General features: G+C 38.8%; 1 protein-coding gene across 2 annotated transcripts in view; it reads left to right on the top strand.

The window, feature by feature from the left end:
• The window catches only part of LRP5 (LDL receptor related protein 5), a 168,685-nt gene that overhangs the window by 18,942 nt on the left and 126,668 nt on the right, over positions 1 to 23,075 (top strand). For both annotated transcript variants that reach the window (XM_085298442.1, XM_085298441.1), the window contains exon 2: positions 18,701 to 19,097. In XM_085298442.1, coding sequence (XP_085154568.1) covers positions 18,701 to 19,097 — 397 coding nt within the window. The remainder of the gene's footprint in view (positions 1 to 18,700; positions 19,098 to 23,075) is intronic.

Genomic DNA, 23,075 nt, shown 5'->3' with positions numbered 1-23,075 from the left:
AAAAAAAAAAAAAAAAAAAAAAAGACTGTAAGTTTTCTCAGTCTAGAGAGACACAATGTGACATTATGGTTTTATGGTTCAGCCTTCTATTTAGTACCTTTGGGTTCTCAGCTTGGCTTTGCCGTGGACTGCATGTGTAGCCAGAGGCAAGGCCCCAAGTCCTTGTCTGCCATGTTCTTTCTTTCATTCTTTATCCTGCGCATCTAGACTGCAAGTTCTTCAGCTGTGACAGTCTTCCATTGGGTGTCTACATAGTGTCTTCCATGGTGGGAATATTGATTTTGGCTTCTGGGTGTTACCATAATTCGAGTGATGGCTGTATTATGTAAAGCTTGTGTCTTCTCCCCAAATAGTTCTTTTCTAGGGAACGTACTGACTTCCTTCTAATTTCACACCTCTTCCATGAGGAACTGAAAGCCTTTTAGATATTCATTTCCTTTCTCATTTGGGAAGGACAGATAGTGTGTTGGGTTAAAACAGTATTTAGGTTTGACTATTTATTACAGATGGGGAAGCTGTGGGCAGAAGAAGCTTACTTTTCCGAGTGAAGAAAAGGATAGTACTTTTTCTCTCTTCTGCCTGCTGCTGAAGTTGTGTTGCACAGAACTTTAGTCCCTCTCCTACTTGCTGTTTTGACACTTAGGTATTTCTGCAACATGGATATTTGACAGCATTGTGACAGCTTCTCTTGCTTAAGCAATAAAGAGAGTTAATCTCTTATGCCAGTAGGACATTACTGAGACTCAGATGAAAATTTCAAGAGTTAAATAAACACAGCTTTGAAAATAAAGATGACTAATAGTTGGTTGTAGCTCTACATGGAAATAGTTTGAAGTACGTCAGTTTTTTGGTGGCTACATCTATGTTAGGAGATCAGACTGGGATTGTCCATACCTGCTCAAACACTTCAGAGCAATTAATTCACCAGTCTCCTCAGCTTGTTATATAGCTTGGCTGGTTTAACTGAAACACAGATTTGTTTATTGCCTGCTCAGACAGCATGTTTGTTGTATTGACCTATTCTGATGTGGAACTTGGGAAATGAGTAGCCTCAGCTTGATCTGAGCAGTGAGTGGTGTGTGGGGGTGTGGCGCTAGCAAAGTCTACCCCATTACCCTGCCTTAGCAAGGTTGTGGAATGCACAGGAATGCCTAGTAGGATTGTGTTCCCATGTTTGACCTAGAGAGCTAAGTTAGCAGTAGGTACTCTTGAGGTCGTGCTTCTGGAAAGAGACTTGGCAGGTTAAGAGTTGATTTCCAGGCCTACCAAACCATCCTGGGTAACCACTGTTAAAATACTGCACCTCTTTGCATTCATTCTGTAATACCGAATACTTCCGCTGTTCTGTTGGTGAAACAGGTTTAYGTTTTAATTAAGGATTTTTTAAAACACATACTAGTATTTAATATAGTACTAGTTTCAATTCTATGGCCGTGTTTACCATTTTCAAACCATGCTGGAGCTGTTAGCTGACTCAAAACAGTTTTCTTTGTGAGAATTAATATGGCACTGTGCTTGTAACCACAAAACCTGGAAACAGCTTGTCCGTTGAGATTTCTGGTATTTACTGATTTTTTTTCAAATGRGCAGAAATGACATTGAAATAGTGTCTTACATGGTGTTGCAGTTGGGCTTTGCCAAAATGGGTAAATGCAAAGGCAGTGTTTAAAAATAGGGATGGGGGATGTGGCAAAAGAAAACCATACTTGGATGTTTAACATTCTAGGATGCAGAGTACATGACAATAATTTTGCTGTTGTTATTTTAAATGTTGTAGGCATGGATTCTGTTTTCCCCCACTCTCCTGTTACACTCAGAAGGATTTAAAAATTCCAGAAAACACTGAAGATTCGTCTTACCTACCCATAAACAAGACTAGAAAAATGCGGAGGAAGAGGTTACTTCCTTGAACACTTAAGTCTGTTTTTTATTTTGAAAATGTTTAGAGTCAGTCTGCGAATAATAATAAAAAAAGAAATAAAAACAAAACAAATATAGTTGTATCACTGCGTGTGAAGGGAGCAAGGTTCTTTTCTGTTTTTTTTACAGTTTATTTTATTCCTCCTTGGTTTGGCAGATAGCTGCTTAGCCAATAATAGTAGATTATGCAATGATGATGGTTCCAAACTTTTAATGGATAAAATAGTGGTTTTACAACATTTGGAAAATTTGGTTTGCAAAATTTCTCTAGGACTTGAACAAATATAGGCTTAACAAAGGTATGCTTGTTTCTGATTTGCATTGTTTSCAATTTTAGTTCCAATTCCAGATGTTACGTTCAGTTAACTCCAAAGGAGACAAATCTTAGGAAATCTAGAAAGAGACTTTCCACTTCTCTCTCCATTAAATGTATGATATGTGGCCTTGAAAATGTAATACATCTGTAAACTGTAGAAAACCATTCAGAAGCTGCATATGCCAGATTTCACTGGGAACAAATGTTACTCATTGGGACAAAAGCATAAAAGCGAGGTGGCTGGGGAAGACTGGAACACAAGTCACTCAGCCTCCTGTGTTTTTCTTCTGACAGTTAAGAATCTTCCCATATAAAACTATCTTGTTAAAAAAAAACTTTGCACATTGTGCTGTGCTTTAGAAGGTATGATGCTGAGGGAAATCTTTAGTGAAAAGCTGTGAACAGGACTTAAAAGACTTGCGTAAATACTGTGACTGTCTTCCAGTCAGACTGCTGGAGATGTGCAGAAGCCATAGTGAATACTTTCCTCAAGTATGGTGAATTTTAATTTTCAACAACTGCAGTACTGTTTAAAACAAAACCTGTTTTCAGACATTCATGGAATTTAAGTCTGGAAACAGAAGGTAAAAACCTACTAGTAATGTCACAAAAAATAAATCTTGAATTTGACAGCTTGATGTGAAGTGAAAAGAATTATCTAAGCTAATGAAATCTGTAATATTTTGCTTGTATTTATATCACTGATTACACTTAATTTGTCTCCTCTAATGTAGCAAAAAAATACAGTAACTTACTCCAAGCTTTGTAAATCACTTCTTGTTGAAGATAATTTTGCTTTAGCCAAGAACACTGATTAAACTAAATCCATTCCTTATGGCTCCTTTTTTCTCTCTAAGGTCAGCAGTGTTTGTCCTGCTGGAACTACATGAAGGGAGATTTTCTGTTCTCTTCTTTATTATTATTGTTCTATAAATCTGACTGTTCTTCAATATTTTGGAGGAAAAGGCACTGGAACTTCTAATAATTTCACTCTTTTTCAAACATCTGGTCAAAGATAGTGGATTTGCTGGGAAAAAAGGCATGATCAACATTTTACTAACTTTTCTTTGCATTGTTGGTCGGAAGTTTGCCGATGATATGAAAAAATGTGACTTATTATTTGAATTTGTGTTAAAGGTCGTAATATATTGTAAATTGCATAGAAAATTCAACTACTGTAAGGCCTGTAGGGAGTCCAGTGTTTCTTAGATTAAAAAATGAGTCAGTTGGAGAATTTTTCGTGGTTTAGATGAAATTACCAATTTTTGTTACTGACTTGAGTTTCTTTGCTTTTTCAGAATGCATTGAGTCAGTGATTGTATGTCCATTTATCGTACTATATTTGAAAGAATGTATAGATTAATATTTAAGATCGTAACAATTGTTAACTCTGTTACATATAGAGTAAAGGTCTGGAAACTGTACTGCAGATTAAGAAGTGGTGTGGGGAAAGAGCTTTTATTTGGATTACATCAATTTTTGCATTGGCCAAATGTGTTAAGCGTAGAAGGATGCCTTTCTACATTATCTGTATGATTTCTAAGGCAGAATTATTCAAATCACTCACTCTCTCTAACTAAATTCCAGACTTAAATTTTTGTTAGTTTTATGAATTGCAGGTGCTTCTRTTAGTTAAAGGAGTATCACAATACCAATAGATAAAACTATGTTGAAAAACTGATTTTATGGGTTTGTAGTGATCAGCATATGATTTTTATGAACATAATGAAATAGGATCCTGTGGTCTTTAGGGCATGTCTGTACTGCACTGTTAATGCAAATTAACTCCGACTTTATCTTGAATGATGTTACAGTTCACATGCATGCAAAGTGTTTGGTTAGCTCTAGTTGAACTGAGTAATGTAGGTGAGAATGAACATTACTCATTAACTGATGTATTTGTTTTTAGAGTATAGACCACAGGCTGCTATCATTTACCTGGCAGCCATGGTCTGCAGCCGTGCCAGATTTTCTTCCCAGGGTCCATAAATCGTGGCTACTTTTTACTTAAACACTAAGAGCAACAGGATCTTCCTCCCAGGGACTCTGAATACTGAACTAGGATTTGGCACTATGTTGCTGTCAGGAGAACTTGAGTAATGTTTCCCTGTGAAATTGCAAATTTGTGAGAATCAGTCTTGACTCTAGACTGAAAATAGGCAAAAACTAGTTTTCTATTATGAAAATATGCAAAGAGTCCTTAATAAAAAGCAATAAAATTCCAAAGTACAAATGCCAGAAGAGCTGAAGAAATACTATAAAATAGTTGTCTGTGTTATCTGTCCCTCCAAAATGTGGAACTTAAGGACATTTCAGAAAGCCATTTGTCACTTGCATACAGGGCAAATTTGGACATAGGTAGGTAATGTTGAACAGAAAGAGGTTTTTATCGGTCTCCTTGTACCTATTTTTATAAGCTGGTAACTTGTGTGTGCAAGAAGGTAGATGTGTTTTGGAATGTAATCTCAGAATGCCTTACTTCCTTTCTTTGAAAAGGTTTTTGAGTCTAGATAAGTAGTTAAAACCAACCATAACTAAAGCAAATTTGAGAAAGACTTGAAATTTAGAGTCTTGGAGGTCTTAAGAGATGAGTTACATAGGAGCTGTGTAATACTTTTGGTTCTGTTGTTTTTACAGGTGAATATTACTGTGTGTGATCTCATGGTTATGAACTCTCTTTTCATCTGTGTCTGTTAACTCTGGGTTGGCAGACTTGCACCTGTAGTGTGATTATATAAATGAGAGCAATGCCCAGATACAGGTGGCATGAGAAGGTTGAACACCGCTGAATTCAAAGGTGGCACTGAGACTTGGAAATAAATTTTAGATATGCTAGGGTATAACTGACGAGAGGAAACATGAGGCCTTTTGGGGAGACTTTAGCACTGAACTCAGTTGCCCTTCTGCGTGTGTTTTCTCTTACCTTTGTCCTGTTGAAATAGGCAAGCTTTTCTGAACAAAGATTAGCTCCTGTTTGCGCTTACGGAAGACTTAATTTTTCTTGATTTCTCCCATACAATATTTTTCTTTAATAAGGTAACCAGGGTAAAACATCGGGTAAAAAAGTAAAGCTATCAGYGTGTTTGGGTGCATGCTCTTAAAAAGGAGGCTGAAAACAGTATTGAAGAATTGGTGTAACTGTGTACTCAGGGACRACTGAAATGGCAAAAAGCAGAACAGTTGGAGGGATTTCCCGGTCCCCTAGACAGTGTGCTCTGGTAGCCCTTGACAAACACACTATTCCAGATTAAACCATTGAYTGTGCAAATCAAGCGGCACAGTCTTGTGGGAGAGGGGATCTTAATTTAAATACGTCCTTTTTATTGGACTGGGTTAAATGTGTTTTGTTCTGCCTGAAGCTGCATCTGGTTGAAATTGTTTTTTTTTGTTGTTGTTGTTTTTTTCTTTTTTTTCTTTTCCCCTGTTCCTGCCCATTTCCAGCTGCTTGTTGCTTCCTCTCCCCATCCTGTCTCTCTCCTGCTTCTTAGATGTTTCAGTGCCCTGAAATCTGCCATCATGACTGCACAAGTAGTTGCTCTCCTTGAGCTGCTTCTCTTAAAAGCATCCAGGTTCAAAAAAAAGTGCTAAGGTAACTTTTTCACCCAACTGAGCTGCAGACAGAATATTGTCGGGTTGCAGCCTTGCAGAGCACTGTCTCTAGGCTGCTGTATCGTGTGCATAAAATGCTCAGTGGAGAGAATTTAGTGAGTGTTTTTGTGCTAAAAAGTGTATAGTGGCATGCACAGGTTTGCTTTGCTCTTGCAGCAAATGCAGGAAACGTTTTCCTGTTGCAGTAGATTTATTTTGAAATTACTATTTATTTTTTGGGGGGCAAAYGTTTTGCAAACTGTAGTAGTGCTGCCAGTGTATTCTCATAAATGGCCATATACCTGACTTTGAAGCAAACATGCCTGCCACCAGCAACTGTATTTTACAACGATGTCTTCTCAGTGACTTGCTGAATGGCTGCTACCTCAGACTTCCACGGTCCTCAGACTTCAWACTATGTTTCCAGCTGAGGAAGGGTTGCCATTGGCTATTTCTTGAAAGAATTTAAAGAAATACTCCTCTTCCCTTAGTCTGAGTAATTTGCCATTAAAGATTGTATGTGCAGCTATTGTTAGTTTTTGGACCCATGGTTACCACCCAGCGTGCTTACTGCATCTCTCATTCTTACAGATGGCACATTAAAGATCATGGTTTTGTGTAGGCAAAGGAAACGAGATTCCGATGTGGTGGTCTGTGGAGTATCTGGAGTGGTTTACTCCTTATATTTTGAGACAGCAGCTGGTGTATGAGGCCTGTGACAGCCTTCATTRTATCATGCTTTTCTTAATTTAACATAGAGGGGATTTGGAGGCTAGCTGCAGCTGGCTGTGATTGGGGCCAGTGTTTGGCGCRTGCATACATGGTGGTTCTCTGCTGTACGATTCCTTAGGTTGGATGCAGTAACAGGCTCAAACATCTGACTGCTGTTACACAGGACTATGCTCAGCCCTTGAAGCTGCAGATGCACACCTCTGGTGTGCAGGTATTCTGCTTTGTAGGAGCATATAGTTTAGAGGACAGGAGCCAGGCCCTTGGGGTCCAGATATTATGATCTCTTGAAGATTTAAAAAGCTGCAGGGTGAAACTGGAAAGGGGCCAGTTTTTAGAACAACTTAAAATGAAATTTCTGCTCAGCGGTAAAAAGACATCTACGATGAATTAGGTAAAGTACAGCAGGGGACCGGGGAGAGGGTGTTTCTGAGAGATTGTAATCAGATATGCGTTGATTTTTAAACTAACACAGCCCCATCAATGTTTTTAAAGGTGTCAGCCATTCTTTTAGACAGCAATAAGTATCTTCACTGTTGTGCTAGACCTATGAGGTACTGTTGTCTAGTGGTTCATAGAGAGTTAGTAAAGTTTTTTCAGCTTTCTTGTGGAAYGTCTGGAATTTACTGTCTGCATTTAGACTGATTTTCAGTGGAGCCCAGGAGCACTGGAAATTTGATGGAATTTATCAGTTCAAAGTCTTTTGGAATTCATTGGAAGTTCTAATCCCTAACCAATGCCCATCTCAACAGTGGACTTCTAAGATTGGAGGATGCTCAGTTTACAGTAATTCATAAAGTGCTAGTCCTGAAAGCTTGTCTTTTGTTTCTGTTTGGAGGAGAAATATCTTAATCCCAAGTAGGCAACATATTTGCATTTAAACTGTCTGGTGCATTGTGATTCTTGAGTAACAAAGTCCTATTATCCTGTCCTATAAAGTTTGTGTAATGATTGCACCTTCAAAAATACTATGCTTAAAATGACATATTGCAGCAGAATCTCCGAAAGAATAAACAAAGTGCTATGAATGGTATAATTTCGCTTTTAGTGTGATGAAATTGGGAAAATCCTATGGATGTTTTACCCTCTGTAAATGCTCAGATGGAAAACCTGAGGTCAGGAAGAGGTGGGGATTTAGACTGCAGAGATACTATCTGTTTAGCATTAGCTAGTCAGAATTGCATGAGGCTGCAATCCTCACAACTGTCTGGCTGAATACCAGCTGTGCAATGCATAGAGAGAGATTGCCAAGAGCCAGGAGTTTTGGAATAACCTTTAGAAATTTTCTCTGTTTAACAAAGTAGACCAGATGAAAATTACTTTATACTCTAGTGAATTTGTCTTTTCCTTGAAATAAAGGGGTGAATGTACTGAGAGTCTTATCTAACAAGTATCTCAACAGCTTCATGTAAATGCCCTCAAATCTCTTGCTCCTCTGTTTAGTTATACAGCAGACCTCCAAACATGCTCTGTATGCCGCTTGGTGGTCCGTGGGTTGTTGGCTGCTCACGTGATCTTGGCTGTCCTCATTTCCAGCTGCTAAACTGCGTTAAAAGAAAATGAAATATGTTGTTCCATGTAACTGATTTCAGTATTTGCTACAAGGGTATTAATGAGAATCTGAGAGAGCCATTGCCTTATACACCAGGAGGGGAGTTCATGTGATATACTTGATGGGTGGTCTGTGGGGGAAAAGAAAAGTTTGAGGAACCCTCCTTTTAAGTAATATGTCCATAGAAAAGTGATCCTGAAGACATGTAAGAGAGCTGTTTCCTGCCTCTGCAGTGATGGAAGTGTACTAGTTCATGCACACCGAATCCAGTCATTTGACTGTTCTGGTACCTGAAGGTTTTTACTTGYAGTAGGAAATGCAGTTAAGATCAGGACAAAACAAGAATGAATAAGTTAATAGCGTAGTGTTGGAGGGTCTTAAAACATTTTATTGCAATCCCACAGAATCTGAACAAACTAGAGTTTTATAATTCGTATAGAACACCCTTAATGGACTTTTTCAGTGCATACTTTTCAGAGAAATCCTTTGGCATCAGTCATCCAAGGGAAATGAACTAATTCAGGCCAATTGAGATGAGATGCTATATAATCAGAGTGCTATATTTTTTTGTAAATAATAATGTTAGCAGTAACAAACTGCAGGCTGCCAAGAAAAACCAGAACTCTGAAGTAAATCTCTTGTCTTCCTAAAACCCTGTCATTAGTGGGGGCAAAAAACCCTACACAACTCAAAAAATATAACATGCACTTTTAAAAACTTACTGCCTATTTGTTTTTTTAAAAAAAGAGTATCTAGCAGTTTATGTAACATAATAGTTTAATGTTAGTATTTGATAAGGGTACTAAATCCATCTGCTTTGGGAAGGTAACAGGAACAGTGATTCGAGTATTACGTTATTGTGAGCTTTTTAAAAAAAAAAACTGTTTTGTTTAAAAACAAGCTGATGAAGCAGACAAAGCACGCAACCTCGTGCCATTGGAATCCAGCTTTTCAGCAAAGCTACATGGGGAGTTCTGTCCCCTTGGTTCTTTTAGGAGTAAAGATTTTTTTTTCCCCCAAGGGGAAAAAATTTTCTCATTTATTTTGAGAATAAAAAAGTCAGGTTGAATCTCAAGAAGCATAAATGATACTCCTTCACTGAGGCAGGAGTTGTTAGTACAAAAAACATGTGTAGGGAGTGGGTATCCAATTGCTTCTTTAGAATCACCTGTTGCAGGCAATTCTACAGCTTCCTTAGTGTGTCCTAGTATCTTCAGTGCCTGTTTCTCTCTGTGCTCCCTCCCCCTCAAAAACTCCCCAAAGCCTAGTCTTGTCTGGTTTCTTGAGTGCATCCTTTCTCCAGTGGCTGTTGAGAACAGCTGATCTTCACCCTCTGATAAAAGCTTTTACTGGTTGGACATTGTTATTTTACTCTTCTTTCTTTTTTTCCCCAGCTGCTCTCCTACACAAGCAAAACAAATTCCTTTAACCTTTCTTCATATGTTTTCTAAACCTGCTTACAACTTTTATTTATTTATTTATTTATTTATTAAAAAAAGCTTTTCTCTGGATCCTTTCCAACTTGCTGATGCTAAACCAGATGGACTTCAAATTTGCAGCTGATTTGCACGCTCTCATCCCCCCAACATATTTGTAGCTAAAGCTGCACTGCATGTTGTAGGTATGTCACTGGATGAACAGGCTCTTTTTTATTGTCGCCTGTTGGCAAATAGATCACCAAGATCCAGGCTGTCTCCTAGTATTCAGCAATATGATACTCAATATAATACTTAACATATATAAATAAAACTGGCACTAAAAATATTTCATATTTTGGGACACTAGTGTGGATTGGATTACTTTGCACTGGTTTGTGCCTAGTGTAACCATGTAAACAATGTAAAATATAGGCTGTTAAAGAGTAAAATTTACAAAAATTGCCTGACATCTGCTACAAATTCTATGTATAAATATGGGGTATTCTTAGTAGTTTAAAATAACACTCGCCTCCCCCTGAATTTTGAACCTTGATTCCACCTAAAATAAGAGAAGTTGTAAATGAATCCTCCTTACTTGATAACCAGAACATTTTCTTTCACGGTTTGAAGAGAGGAATTATCATCAAATGGATTTAGCTGGAGGGTTAGAGGAATGGGATGGAATGTGGGGGAAGGAATGTATTTTCCTTTCGAGAAGGTCTTTAAACCAGCCATCCCTGAATAGCTGTTTCTTTTTAGCTCATTGACCCCCACACTCCCTGATTCGCAGAGAGGAGTCTTGTTAGTTGGGAATGAAACTCCGAGCGTGTCATGGAACCACCAGCTGGAAGATCTTGAAGATCCTTGTGAGCAAGCAATAGTTAGGCTTCACAGCAGCCCTTTGAAATAATTAACAGAAGAAGGAAAGATGTTTTTGCTGTGGGTGGGATGATTTTTACAATTGGGGGTGATAAGCAGGCTGCTGAAGCACTTGCTCAGGTTCACTGAGTTGGAAGTAGAAGTAAGGTGTGCTCATTTTTCAGTCCTGTGCTCTACAAACAGCTACCATCTGCCTCTGTGTTGCAGCAGAAATATTCTATAATTTAGTAATTACACTGGGAATTCACCTTATCCAGAATAACGTGTTTTGAGGATGAAAGTAATAATTCTCTATTCTTTGGAGGACTGTAACTGGCAAGTTTAAACTCGGGTTGAATATGTGCGGTTATTACAAGAAGACCAACTTTTAATCTGTCTTTTGAAGTTGGTGATCAATGGATTTCAGATTCTTTGCAGCAGCACCTGTCAGTAATAAGGACTGGGATGCGGAAGACAGAGCCCAGGGTTTTAAGAAAGGGATTTTTTTTTTGTGCTAAATGTGTTACAGTTACATTCATAGAGTGAAAGAAGCTTGTGTGTGGTTTGTGACTTGTACATGCCATATTCCCTTCTTGCCTAGCGAGGTGTTTAGAATGGGATTTTGGTTGTACTTGGTTTTCGGAGTTTGGCTAAACTCTTGATTCCTTTTGTTTTCCCTTCATGACTGTCTGTCACTCCTCCTTACCTTCTTTCTTTGGTTTTATGGCTGCTGTAGCGATCAGTGTGTTCCTAAATGCGATCTTTCTGCTGCTGACTGCGGCTGGCTTCCCTAGAGCTAAGCCATGAAAAATGGGGATAACGCCTGAAGAGATGGCAAATGGAATAAATTATTTCCTTAAATGTTTGGAAGAGCCCTGTGCTGAGCATCAAAGGTCTAGTAGTCTCTTTATGCTCCTAAAGTTGAGGAGCTTGAAAAGAAGATAGATCACGTTGTGCTGTAGAACTGGTTACTCTGGTGAATTTAGAGGTGGTTGGACCCTACCTACCTGCTCTATTTCTGGGCAGCAGCTATTTTAAAAGTATAGAAAGCTGTTGTAGGCTTACTCTCTATCCTATCTTAGAGTTTCCACAAGACTGTATGCTCTTGGGTGCAAAAGTTTTGACATGGTTGTTTTTACCAACTTGTGCGCCTATGGGGGGGATTGTTTTTGTTCTATGGTAACGAATGCTTGTGTGGCTTGGGATGCTGACTGCTGCAAGAATTATATGCTCTTCTCTCTGTCCAGCAGTACAGATGGCTTAACCCCAGAGTGTCCCCTATGCCACTGTCCTGTTAAGAATTGATATTTAAAATGTAAGTTGTTTTACGTACTAGTATTTTGGATAGCTATTTTTGCTTGTGTGCTTATTAAGATGTGGTCTTGGTGCTGTTTTGTGAAGCAGGTTCTCATGATCCGTGATCACTTTTGTTAAAAGAGCAACTAAGCCTATCCTTGACCTTAGCCTAACCAACTGTTTTAAGAATAGTTAAGTAATGCTTTTCTTCTCCACTAGGTATAGGATTTGTGGGTGTTCTGCACTTTCAATGCTTTCAAGAGTATCACTGTAAAAATCATACCCATGTCCAGTATTCTCATATCTTTCAACTTCAGCTTTCAAGGGGAGCAGACAAAATGCAGGCTTGTCTACAAATAAGAATATCACTGTTTAAAACTCTGTTTTTCAACTTGTCTTATGAGACTTACTGCAGCTTTGCAGCTGACCAACTGCTGCTAGCATATGCTCTGTAGTTATTGCTTTATGATCATTTTAGTCTTAATCTGTGAATGAGTTGAGCTCTGTCGAACTGTTATTGAAACTAACAGCAAATGCAGTTTCTGAAGATCGTATAATACCATTTTCAGTTGTTTGTCCCATGCTGCTTCCGCAAGGTCTAATGGGTGTCCGTGAAGCACTTCATAACTTTAAATGCTCTAGCTGGGATTGGTAAAATTGAAACAGAAATGAAAATTAATGACGGAATTTAGAAGCAAGTAGTAGATGGTTGTAGACTCCCTATACTTCATAGAACTTATTTTCTTTAGAGATGGATGGAAAGCGGAGGAGAACTGCCATTTTATGTATGAAGTGAAGTGCAGAGATGTCTAAGCCTCTGTGCGTTTAATATGTATGCTTATCTCCATCACTTAGGAATGTGATAGAGATAGCGGTAAGGAAGCTGATGCAGATGTGTTAACACTCATACTGCTTATAGTGGCCAGTCTAATGAGTTATGTATAAGGTGTAAAAATGCTCTAGTGTTATGTCTACACAGGAAGGCTTTCCTGATGCAAGTAAAAAAAAATGAAGCTATAGTAGTTAAACCCCTYCTAACACAGAAAAGGCACAGGAAACCTGTCCAAGAGCATTCAGGAAATCTAGAGCAAACCTGGAAATTGAACCCATGCTTGAGTCCTGACCACTTTGATCAGGATTTTTTTTTTTTAATTCAGTTAATAAACTGATGAGCTGTATTTTCACACTGGCTTTTTGTGGAATAAAACTCTGTGTAGTTAGCTCTATCATCAAGTTAAGGATGTGTTTTCCAATTATCAGAAAACCACTGGAAAATTAGTGGTTACGTTTTCTTTTTTTTCTTTTCCGCAGATATAAATAATACTGCTTTCTAGAATGAAGCACTTTTGATCAAGAACTGTATTAACCAAATTAGACTGTAGAATTGCTACAGGAAGTCTGTAATTCAGGCTGTTAGAGTTCGTTTGATACAACGCTTGTGGGGTCTTTTTTTTTTTCTTTTTTTTTTTTTGATTCAGTCCAAAGACTGTGAACTCCAACTATGTATCGAAGTTTTAAATATTGCCTATTATGGAAAAATATGACCGGGTCTAATTTTACTGAAAAAGAATACAACCTTTTTTTTTTTTGATAACTACATTAAAATGTTGTCCTTTCAATTGGGTAGTAATAAGCTGTATATAAACAGTTTGTCCTCCACATTCATCATTCATACTGTTACTGTTTATTCTTTTCCCTTTTTAAAACAGAAGTCGGTTTCCCTTGCCAAGCAATTTGCAGTTGTCAGGAGCATCGCTGATCAAACTAGAGCATGGAACCAAGCGTTCCTTTGAGTCTTGTAACTTGCTAACCATGAAATAACTTCTCAAGCAAGGGACATTGCATGTTGTTGTGTAACAGAAAAGCTCATCTGAAGGTCAGCAGTAATCAAAGTTGTGGCAAGATTTTTGAGGGGGAGGAGGGAAGGAACTTTTCCCACCTATCCTCCAGCTTCCCTTAGAAGTGTTAGAGGTTTCAGAAGAGCTGGGAGTGGGATGCAGAGTGGGCTGACCCAAGGCAAGTGGATTTTGGATACAGCGTGCAGTTACAGAGTTTACAAATTGTTGCTTTCACTCAGACTCAGGAGAAATGCATTGGTCTCGCTCATTCAGCATAATAAACAAGACAGAGTCTGTGGGATGAGGAGGGAGGAGACAGTGATGAGAATAGAAACTGGTATTAACTGGCTTTCTAATTTTCCTTGTCAAGAGCTGCACTGTAAAGACTTAAAGGCATCAAGGATAAAGTGTTCTTTAAACCTTCAAGCTCAGTTCAGGATTGATGCATACTAGCAAGACGTGATAATTCAAAAGGAGATTGGTCTGCACGTTCCTGGAAGTGAACCTCCCATTCCACATACATGTGGGATTAAAAACAAACAAAGTTGCACTATATATCAGTTGGAAGATCTTGCATCTCTGGGATGGTTTGTTGATGGCACAGCAAATCAAATTTATGGTCAGCATTGTTTGTTTTGTTGCTTTTACAGCTTTCTCTGTTTTTCTTATTCTGATGYCTAAAACAGCCTATTGGTTTTCATACTCTCATGGAGTATGAAAGCCATCTTTTAGACTGCTAAACTGTTGAGTTTAGCAATCTTGTAAAGCTAAACACTGTGTAGTAGTTCCCAGCATATTAGGAAGCTGAGCTGAGGTATAAGCTGGATGTCTTAGAGGTTGCAAAGGGCTGTAGAGATATTAGTCACACATCACGTTAATTGCCTGCTGAGTGGTGGTGGTCTCTTCCTCCCTCTACCCCCTTCCCCACCTCTGGGTTATCTGGTTAATAATTTAGTGGATTATTCAGAAGTCTTAAGTTGATTTTTCTTTGGTTTGGTTGGAGTCTGAGAAGTCAGATATATTTGACTATCAGAGGGGTCCATCTCTTAGYACTCTGAAAGACTGGTATTGTGTGTAGATTCTGCTGTCTAATCCTTCCCTTTCCGGAAAGGGATCTGCTTTTTGGGTTTCTCCCAGAAAATTTACCAAGTTCTGTAAACTTGGGGGGGGGGAGAAGGAGAGACTTTTTGGAGATTGTATTTAGCTGAAGCTACAGGATTAACAAAACCACCTTTGCCTTCTGGTTAACTGTCATATTGCCACGGCCTTTGAGTTCTGACCTGACTTGTTAAATGCAAGACCGTGGAAACGGAGCAGTTAATCACTCTTCTGGCTGTTGCATTATTTGTAAGGTCAGGAGAGCTTGTGTTTCTTCAGCAGCATTCCAAGCAAGAATCAATCTTGAGAACCAGTTGCTTGTTTTGATCGCTTTTTTTTTTCCCCATACCAGCAATGCTCTAAAAGGGCTCTGCACCCATTTTTGTAAAATGTGGACTGAATAAAGTAGGCTAGTGTGGAGGAGCAGAGAAATGAATGTAGTTCTCAAAAGCAGAGTTCTGCCAGATCTCCCCCCATCCCCACTGGAAATTGAATACTCCTTTGTTTTCAAAAGGAGTGATCTCTGGCCTTTTTCAATAATCAATCAGTTTGCATCAGTGTATAAACACAGCAAAATTTTAACACAATTGCAAGCAAGTCAGTGTCCTTTCCCTGCTGGGTGTTCGTAGTGAACACAATGCAGCTGCGCTTCAATCAGGACAACTCTGGAGCAGAGAAGTGACAGAGAACACAGTGGTTAATGTGTTATCGGTATGCTGTTGCACTACTGTGTGCATCAGTGGGGAAGAAATCTCTTGAAAGGGATGGGGAACTGGGATAATATTGATACTAATTGAGTTAGACATTGTTCATGTCTGATCTTTAGTTAAGTCGCTATTGAATTCCTCTACTGATGACTGAATTTGATATTTCAGGTTCCTTTTTCTTTTGTAGTAGTAGTAATAGTGGCTTCAGTGTGGAACTGTCTAAATGAAAATCCTTCTACACATTCTGCAAAACATGTTTTTGGGACAATATTTTTTCTAATGTGTACAAGGACTTTTTTATGGCTTGGATTTTAGTCTGGATATGGGACTGGTTTGGTGAAGTGGCATGCATAACTGAAAAGTTCTCAGCCCCAAAAAACTTAAACAGGGCCCTCTAACACCAATCTTTTCACATTTTCAGATGGTTTGGTACAGTGCCACTTAAAATACATGTAGTTATGAAGACCCATTAAGTTGCAGAGAATAAAATAAGCACTTTGCATTCTAGACATTTTTCCTTCTGTTTTCAATAACTAACCTGTTGAGCTTTCATGATATTATTACTATTGTTTTTGAAGATGAAGGAAAGGGAGACTTGGCAAGTTTGGAAATGAGATGGGAGTGCTACTGGGACTTCATTTCCTAATAAATAATTCTCCTCAAGCTGTATAAACTTTCTTGGGTTAAATACTGCAGAAAACAAAGATATTACATTTTCAGTGAAACATTCACAGTAACAATTGTCTGCGTTTTTGCTGTCCAAGAGCCTCACCAAAACCACTGGCTGATTTAAATTTTCCTTATTACTTTCATCAGTATAGACTTCCTCCAAGAAGAAAAATAGTCATCTCTTTCCTGATTTTGGGCGGAGGGGGGAAGGCCATGCAGAATGATAATAAAAAGGGCTGAAATTTTATGCATGTTTTAAGTTCATCTGAAGTTGAATTGTCGAATCTGACTGAGCTCCTTGACCTGCACCRTAAATACATATTTTTTTGTCATAAGTGTACTTCGCTTTGGCCTATGCAAAGGCATGCACTCTCCAGAGAGTGTGTAGTTGGAGCTAGAGTTCACGAGAAAGGCATTAGCCTGTGACAAAGCTGCCAGCGTAGCAGACCTGCAATGCAGAACTAGTATATGCTGTCTGCTTTTTAAAGAGCAGAAGGAATTGAATCTGAAAGACAATATCAAGAGGTAACTTTCATATATCAGATACAGTAACATGAACTTGAAACTGAAGGTATTTATATCACAGGCTTGAAGCCATAGAAGATGAAATGACATATCTGTCATTGCTGCTCTGTTCTGTGTGTTGTTCCTTGAGTTGAGTGGCAAGTTTTTGGACCTCTGCTGTGTGCTTATGAGAAGCAGCAACATCAACCAGAGTGACTGTATGTCATGCCAGAAGTCAGCAGTTGATTGGCATAGACCTCCAGCAGCTGTTACTTGAGTTGGRAGAATGGAAGTTGGAGTAGTGGGGTTCAATGTGACAAATAGTTGGGGCAAATTAAAATAGATTAGATGACATAAGATGTCATCATTCATTAGATGACATAAGATCTCTACCATACTTTGGCCAGTCTTAGGAAAAGCTGAAAAAACTCCATTGCTTCTAGCAACCAGCACCTTTCCTGAAATACAGTCATACTCATTAATGGTCAGTAGTGTTCACTTGCCAAGTTTGGTGGCATCCTCGTACAGGGCTGTTGCCCTCTGAGCCATATCTGCAGATAAACATTTTTCTTGTTTTCTGCTGGGTAGGGAAGTAAGACTCCACTTACAGGAGAAATGTGAAGTGGTTAATTTGGCCATCAGTCTGATTGGTATGTCAGGAAAGAATGTTCTGTAGTATATCTACTTAAAGTCCTCTTTCAGAAGAAGCAGCTGGGCTTAATTGTGCTTCTGTCTCTCTGAATAACTTCCCCCCCCCCCCAAAAAAAAAAATGGTGCAGTGTGTCCTTCAGAGGCTCCTAGAGTCTATGTGGGGAGGGGTGGGAGGGACTGCAAGACTGACCTTCACACCTTCCTCTCCCTCTGAGGGTAGAGGGACAGCCTCAATAGGCAGGCACAGATGTATATCTTTTTCTTTGCGGATAATGGCAGACAACTTACCTGTCACACCAGACCTCATCTTGTCTATGTTAAAATCTCTACCAATATTTCTGCTGCTTCTGTAGGTCTTGCTGTCAGGTTAAACAGAAATAGGTTGATTTCCCTGCTTTTCACAGTGAATCTCATGATAAATCTCGCTCTTCACCTGCTTCCTTTCTCTTTGTGAGTGTCAGCATCATCTTCCCAGATGATGACATTGTTCAACTGGACCTGACACCCAAGAGATAAAATGAAGTCTTGCAGATACTAGTGGAGTATCTCTACAGCTGTCATTTTGATGAGTGTTCAGATTTCCTTTCCTTTTTGCATCAGTCACAAATTAGTTCCCTTTTCAAAACCTATCCACGCCTATTCCCTTTCATTCCATAGTAAGACTCCAAGTCCTCTGGTGCTGGCTTCCACCATCCACTTATAGCTTCAAACAACAAGTCTTAGTGCTTTTGTTCTTGTTGCCTCTCATGGCTAACAGCAGTTCTCCATAAACTTATGCAAACTGAATCATAGTCTTCCTTCAAACTCTTGCTTGAATCTCTTTTTGTGATGTCAGGGGAAATAAAGTTCAGGTCCTTTGTCACAGTATTTCCCATCTGTGAGGGCACTTCATGGCAGCGTTTCAGGGAGTTGTAACTAGTACTGTTAGCTTGCAGCCTGCTACTAAAAGATATCAGAACTTGCCTTCCATGTGTCATTGCTGTTCARCTTGGTGCTATCTTTTAGACCTTGAAGACTTAATTTGTTTTAAACCCAAGTTTTTGGATTGACAGACAATACCTGTACATGTGGTCTGGGGCATTCACAATTTAACTGGAAGTTGAGTATGTAGCCAAGTAGTTATTTTTATTATTATTATTATTATTTAACATGGTGCCAACATTAATGAAGGAAATACTTTGCCTATGCTAGTCGCTATGTAAATGCTCTTTTGACTCAGCCCATTTGCTGATATGCAAAAAGGAGTTTTAATGAGTTTGGACTAGATTTTGAAAGGCAGCATTCTGAACATGTAACTATTTAGAAGGCCCTATCACAGATTCAGATCTGAGCCTGCTCTTTACTCTRTTTTTTCTTTCATGCCTTTGTCCAGCGTGTGGAAGCAAGAAGTTATGGGTAGCGTGCATTTTGTTCTTGTGTGGAACTCATGTTCTTTCTTAACTGCCTTCCCTGCTGATCTGGGAGAAGAAATCCTCCTCTGCTGTATTTTATAGTCATTACTTTAGCATCTGTAGATGCTGATAATATTAATATGCTTTCCTTTTTTTCTTCTATAGCATCTCCCTTTCTGCTTTTTGCCAACCGTCGGGATGTTCGACTCGTGGATGCTGGAGGCACGAAGCTGGAGTCCACTGTGGTGGTCAGTGGTTTAGAAGATGCTGCTGCGGTTGACTTCCAGTATTCACAAGGCATCGTTTTCTGGACAGATGTGAGTGAAGAAGCCATCAAGCAAACTTACATTAACCAAACTGGGAATGTGGTACAGAATGTCATCATTTCTGGTCTGGTTTCCCCGGATGGCCTGGCATGTGATTGGATTGGGAAAAAGCTTTACTGGACGGATTCAGAAACCAATAGGATAGAAGTAGCTAATCTCAATGGAACATCTAGAAAAGTCCTCTTCTGGCAAGACCTTGATCAGCCCAGGGCAATAGCTTTGGATCCTGCTCATGGGTAAATATTAATTTGACTTGAATGCTTAAATAGATACAGTGTTGATTTATTCTGGATTTTTAGTTCTGTAAAAGAAAGAGTCTTTTGTTTAAGTTTACATTTTTCTAAGATATTTTTCTCAAGATCTGTACTTGAACATATGTTTAAACTTAAATATTTTGTGGCAAGAAATGACAGTCCAGACACAGAGCCAAAAAAAACAAAAACCCACCAAACCAGATACTATTAGGTGCCAAGTCAAATACCCAGTCAGTCTGATCGCCTAATTTATTCCACTGCACTTTTGAAAAGTAGTTAATTTTCCAAGCATTTTTATTATTATTCCCTCATTTATTTTGTCTGATAAGTTAACTTTCATTTCAGATGTGATGTGTATTTAATGTGTCTAGTCAACAAGGTGTGTAAATCTGCATGAGTCAAAACAGGAGTTCTTACTTGCTATGTTCTGGTAAACAAGACCTGGATGTTTTTCAGTGGTGATTTTGAAATAGCTATGCCTGTGCTGGCAGGTGAATGAAGCCATGTGAAATCATGTGCTCTTAATAGTTAGAGGTGACTAGGTTAGGAAGTAGCAAGAGAGCAGGCAAGATGTGTTGTTATAGCCAGTTAGGTGCTTGTTATACTCTYGAAAATACTTGTTTCTCTGTCTGGTTCCTGCCACCTTCTTCAATACGCTGACCCCTGCACATGTGCTATTTACTGTCTCTGTGTATAAGTTAYGCCAGTGTTCAGTTTGAGCCCAGGATTCACTGCAGTGAAGGCTGAAGRTCTCTAGTGCTATCATTGCAAGGGTGTGCGGCAAGTCAGAGTCCCTTGCCCCCAAATCTACCACAGACAAAAGTGAACTGTGGATAAGGGGAAAAGAGAACTGATATAATGCACATAAGAGAGGTGACTTGCCACTAGTCTGCTGCCAACCTCACAACTCTTCCTGATGGGTCATTTTGTCKTCTTCTGGTGTGCGATATGTATCAGTAGGTGAACACACCACTGCCTTTAAGCAAATCTGACATCAGCTGACATTTTCATGAAATCTAAGCTCTTTGCAAAGGGATGCTGAGCAGAAACAAAGGCTTAGGATAAACCGCAAACATAAAGTCATTTTACTGAATTTTAGTAAAATGGAAATTACTGACCTGGGAGACAGGCARTGTCTTGAGAAATCACCTTTTTCACGTGTGTAAGAAGTGAAAACTGAAACTGAGCAACAAAGAAGGAAAGATAACTTGAGATTGCCGTGTCAGCAACTGTTATAAACCAGAGTTTTGTCAGGTTATTTTTACAGTGGTTCCTATGTAAGTTTTTCCAAATGGGCTGGAGGAATTATGAGTACGTACATGATAAATATCTAAAGGACACAAGCACTAAATAAAACAGTACTCTAAGAAACATTTCCGTTAGTTTTATTGATGTTCCGAGTGCTAGAGCTCCTTGTATTCTCCAAATAACTGATAGAGAGGTCCAGTAATAATCAGGTAGAGTGGAGTGACTGGGTTGGACTGAATGACTTTTCCAAAGGGATTGTCTTCTAAATCACAGCTTTGCTGCTGCTACAAATTGACAAAAGTCAATTCTTTTTGACTTACCTGATTTGAAGACATGGATTCATAYGTTAATGACAGGGATTAGCTGGGGATTTCTGGAAGCATATTGCTTCTCTACTAGAGGAAGTGCTATATTATTTAACAACAACAACAAAAGAATGAGAACAACTGGGAGAGAAAGTGATGTTGATACAGATGGAATGGAGAGCTTTTCTTTAAATCACCAGTACTGTTGGTGAAGTTGTAGTACTTCTGCATAACTAACTCTTATTTGCATGTGGAAGGAGGAGGGATACAGGCATGGTTTATTTTGTGTGACTTTGGMAGGCAATTCTGTGCACAGATGTGCACTAGTTCTTAAACACATACAGTATCCAGTAAGTGTAACAATAGAAGACATTATTTCAGGCTTGCTTCCTGGGAGTTGGGTTATGCTCAACTCTCTGTCTAATGCTGCTTTTTAAAGAACCATGTTCAAAAGTTGAGTGTAGAAATCTGGCACACAAAGAAATTACCCCACATCRTACCCTGCCTGATACGTGTCAGGTAGCATATCTTGCTTTTGCCTTTCCATAGGTCTGTGGTATACAGATTCTTTCCTGGAGGACTTCTCTATTTCCAAGCATCTTGTGATTATTCCTCTAAGGAAAGTGTGGAAGGAGCTAATATAAGGAACAGGATTTACTTGACAAAACTTTACATGTCTGCACATGAGCCAGTCACTCGGAGGCTTGGTTTTTGATTGATTGTAACCACTTGAGATGAGGAGAGAATGACAAATCTTTTGACCTTAGCTCAGGTAAATTTCTTGGCTTGCCAGTGCCACTCTCCTGAGCWTTAGCTGTTTTTGCACTTGGTTTGAGAGAGTACAGTCTGTAAAGATTTTTTTTTCCCTGCTTTTCCAGTGATAGCAGCAGCCTTTACCTATAGGTTTTAACTTGCAGCAGACACTTTTAATGTTTAGCCCATTTAATTTGTATGTTTTAATTCAGTGCAACACAGTAACATAAATAAGCCTTAAGCGGKTCTGTGAAAATGAATTATGAAAAAACATGTATACTTTGTAATTAACCAATTCATCCCCTTATGATCTGTTAAAATCAATCTCTRTAGAGCTGCTATTCTGAGTAAAGTGACAAATCCAGTATTCAGTAATTGAACAAGGGTCCTATTCAATTAAACGTAGGTTTGCCCAAATAAACTATGCTAGTTGTTCTAATATAGTGAACTTAAATCAACACATCACACATTGCATATATTTGTCTGTGGAATATAACATTCAAGTTTACTGTAATTTTACAGCCATTTCATTTCATGTGATGGTTCTGAAATATTTTATAGGTGCTGTCTGTGGGTGTAGTGGTCACTACTTTTRTTTTAGGCACAACAGGCGCTGGGTTTGAGCTCCCCTAAAATCAATTGCTCCTTGCTTTCTGTTATTTGCTTGGAAGTAAAAGTGGTGACACTAAGAAAGAAAGAACTTTAGTATGTTTGCTTTTGTCTTTGTTAATAACTTTGGGTAATCAGATGGGTTATGTAATTATTACTAGTGGCAAAAGACTAAATAATTGTGCTAAAATAGAAGAGAACAAGTTAGAGCACTTCAGTAAGTTTGTTCTTTTTTTTCAGATTGTGGAATCTGATGAAATTTAGCCTAGAATTCTAAAAACTATTTGATGCAGCATTAAAGTTGCTAGACATTTGCTTTAGTGTGGAAGACTTTCCTCTAAGCATGATTTGGGCTTTTTACCAGTTTCTTTTGGGGAAGCGGGAGGATCTTAGAAAAAGAAGACGACTTAATTAAGTATAGACCAGTCAGCTTCAGTTTCCAGAGGAAAAATAGGGCAAATAAGCAGTTTGTAAATGCTTAGCTAATACTAGTAGGACAACATGGATTTGTCAAGAATATTCTGTGTCAAGCAAATCTGATTTCCTTCTAATGACAAAATAATGTGACCTCATGCCGATAAGCAACATGTTTTCTTTTCCCTTGGCTTTAGTAAGGYTGTTCTGCAGAGATACGTGGAGGTCTTCCCTTTCATGCTCTGATATCCACAGTGACATGTTATGCCCAGCATGGCATTTACCTGATAAAAAGGTTTATCCCATTTTACGTGCCTTTCTTCAAGACATGCACTACTTAGAGACACTAGAGGAAAAATCTGTGAATGTACAGTGATCCTGAAAATGTGGCCTCTTAGGAAAAGTTGAACAGTTTCAGGTTGTTTAATATATAGAAGAGGAGATGACTGAAGGCATAGGGAAGAACAGAAGTATTGAAATGCGCTGTGTCCTTYAAGGGTGATCAGTGATGTTTTTCTTAAAAGCCTTTAGAGAAACTCTGTGACCTCCCCAGGCAGCCTTTCCAGAGCTCTAAGTAGCCTTGCTATTTGAAAGCCAACCTAAAGCCGCCCCCCCACCCCCTTAAAAAAAA

This window comes from Rhea americana, unplaced genomic scaffold (genome assembly GCF_003343005.1).
Source record: "Rhea americana isolate MKP2758 unplaced genomic scaffold, rheAme1 scaffold_139, whole genome shotgun sequence".
NCBI classification, from domain to species: domain Eukaryota; kingdom Metazoa; phylum Chordata; class Aves; order Rheiformes; family Rheidae; genus Rhea; species Rhea americana.
The sequence above is the reverse complement of the archived record's forward strand: the minus strand, read 5'-3'. Positions and strand labels throughout refer to the sequence as shown.